This window comes from Glossina fuscipes, unplaced genomic scaffold (genome assembly GCF_014805625.2).
Source record: "Glossina fuscipes isolate IAEA_lab_2018 unplaced genomic scaffold, Yale_Gfus_2 262, whole genome shotgun sequence".
Lineage (NCBI taxonomy): Eukaryota > Metazoa > Arthropoda > Insecta > Diptera > Glossinidae > Glossina > Glossina fuscipes.
Window position 1 is genome coordinate 745,029 of NW_023998605.1, and position 1,539 is coordinate 746,567.

The following is a 1,539-nucleotide window of genomic DNA, read 5'->3' on the forward strand; positions in this document are numbered from 1 at the left end:
TTCTTTATAACTATACCGACATAAACTATTCACTTATTCACTTTGCAGGTACATACGCTCCTAAAGAGGAATACATATCTTCAAATCCAAAAAGACCGGAAGTTTTATTTAAAGTTACTTTTCACTGTAACTATTTTTGCTTCAGATGTATGAATTGGAATTTCTATACAAATTATTGAGAATATATACGCTTATTCTCGCATCGATGGCTTTTTACAAAGACCTGTTGAATTATTGAGAACGAATATGCGCTTATTCCTTAAAGTGGTACAATACATGCAAAATTATCGAGAATTTTATACGGCTTCGTTGCTTGCCTTGGTCTGGGAACTTTTTGCATGACTATATCACTGTTTTATGTGCCTGTGTTATTGCTGAAAACGCGAAAATTTGCTTTGCTTTACACCTTGGGGAGTTTTTTTTTCATATTTAGCTTCTGTTTTCTATCAGGATTCGTAGCTTTCCTCAAGACATTGTGTAATCGTGATAGATTTTTGGTGTCAATTACTTATTTCGGTACCCTGATAACAACTTTATACTGTGCTCTATGGATGCAAAGTACTGTGCTGCCTTGACTGTACTATTTGCTTTAGCCCAAATGATTGCTTTAGCATTTATGGTAGTAGGCATAATTCCCGGTGGTGCTTCTGGGGTGAAGATGTTCGGTTCCTTAGTTAAAAGTAGTGTTACTACAGGATCGAGCGCTTTGCCAGTTTAATGAAGGGAGTATATTTGGGAATTTTGATATTATGAACTTCAATTATATAAATATGTATATAGTTTATAAGATATTTAAAAAAATAATTTTTAAATTTCAAATTGTATATAATGGGAATTTTTGTTTTCAAAACCAGTTTCTTGACCGATTGAGCAATCGTTTTGATAAAGCAACGAGGTTAAATTTTAATGTATTTAAGATGAATTTGGAAAATCACGATTATATTTGCACGAACACCATTCCATTTGAACTTTTGCGACTTTGAGAAGCCTTCATTAATAGGGGAATATCCATCAGGTAAATCAGGTCGCATAATTTACTACTTAATAATTTTTGTGTATCATTTTGAGATGGTCTAATATCATTTTTTGCTTCTTTATAGTATCAACAGTTAATTTCTCCGCGTATAAGAATTCCGCTTTTCCTTTATTTTTAGGGGTGCAATAAGGTTGCTGTCTAAGTAATGCGTGTTATTCCTTGTTTAAATCGGACCAGGGCTTTTCTTCTATTTAGAAATTTACATTTTAATCTAAACCATTACTTGCAAGTTGGATCTGATGAAGGTTTTGCTCTCGACAGGCATTGCACAGACCTTTTTATAAACCTAATATATGTTTGCAATACAAGTGGCGTAGGATATAATAGCACTTCCTACGTATGAGCAATAAAAGGAAAATATGCACACACAAGCACCTATCCATGTAAATATACATATATAAATATACATATATATATATACGTATATATATATATGTATATATATATGTTTTCCTGAATAAGATTGAAGAAACTTGGTAAGTATTTGTTAAAGAAATTTAGAA

The 1,539-nt window shown here is 32.0% G+C and overlaps 1 protein-coding gene across 1 annotated transcript; it reads left to right on the forward strand.

Moving 5' to 3' along the window:
• Positions 1-338: 338 nt before the first annotated feature.
• LOC119642856 (protein transport protein sft2-like) lies at positions 339-718 on the forward strand. The gene is given in 2 exon segments (XM_038042152.1): positions 339-563; positions 566-718. Coding segments are annotated over 2 exon segments (378 nt in total).
• The last annotated feature ends 821 nt before the right edge of the window (positions 719-1,539 follow it).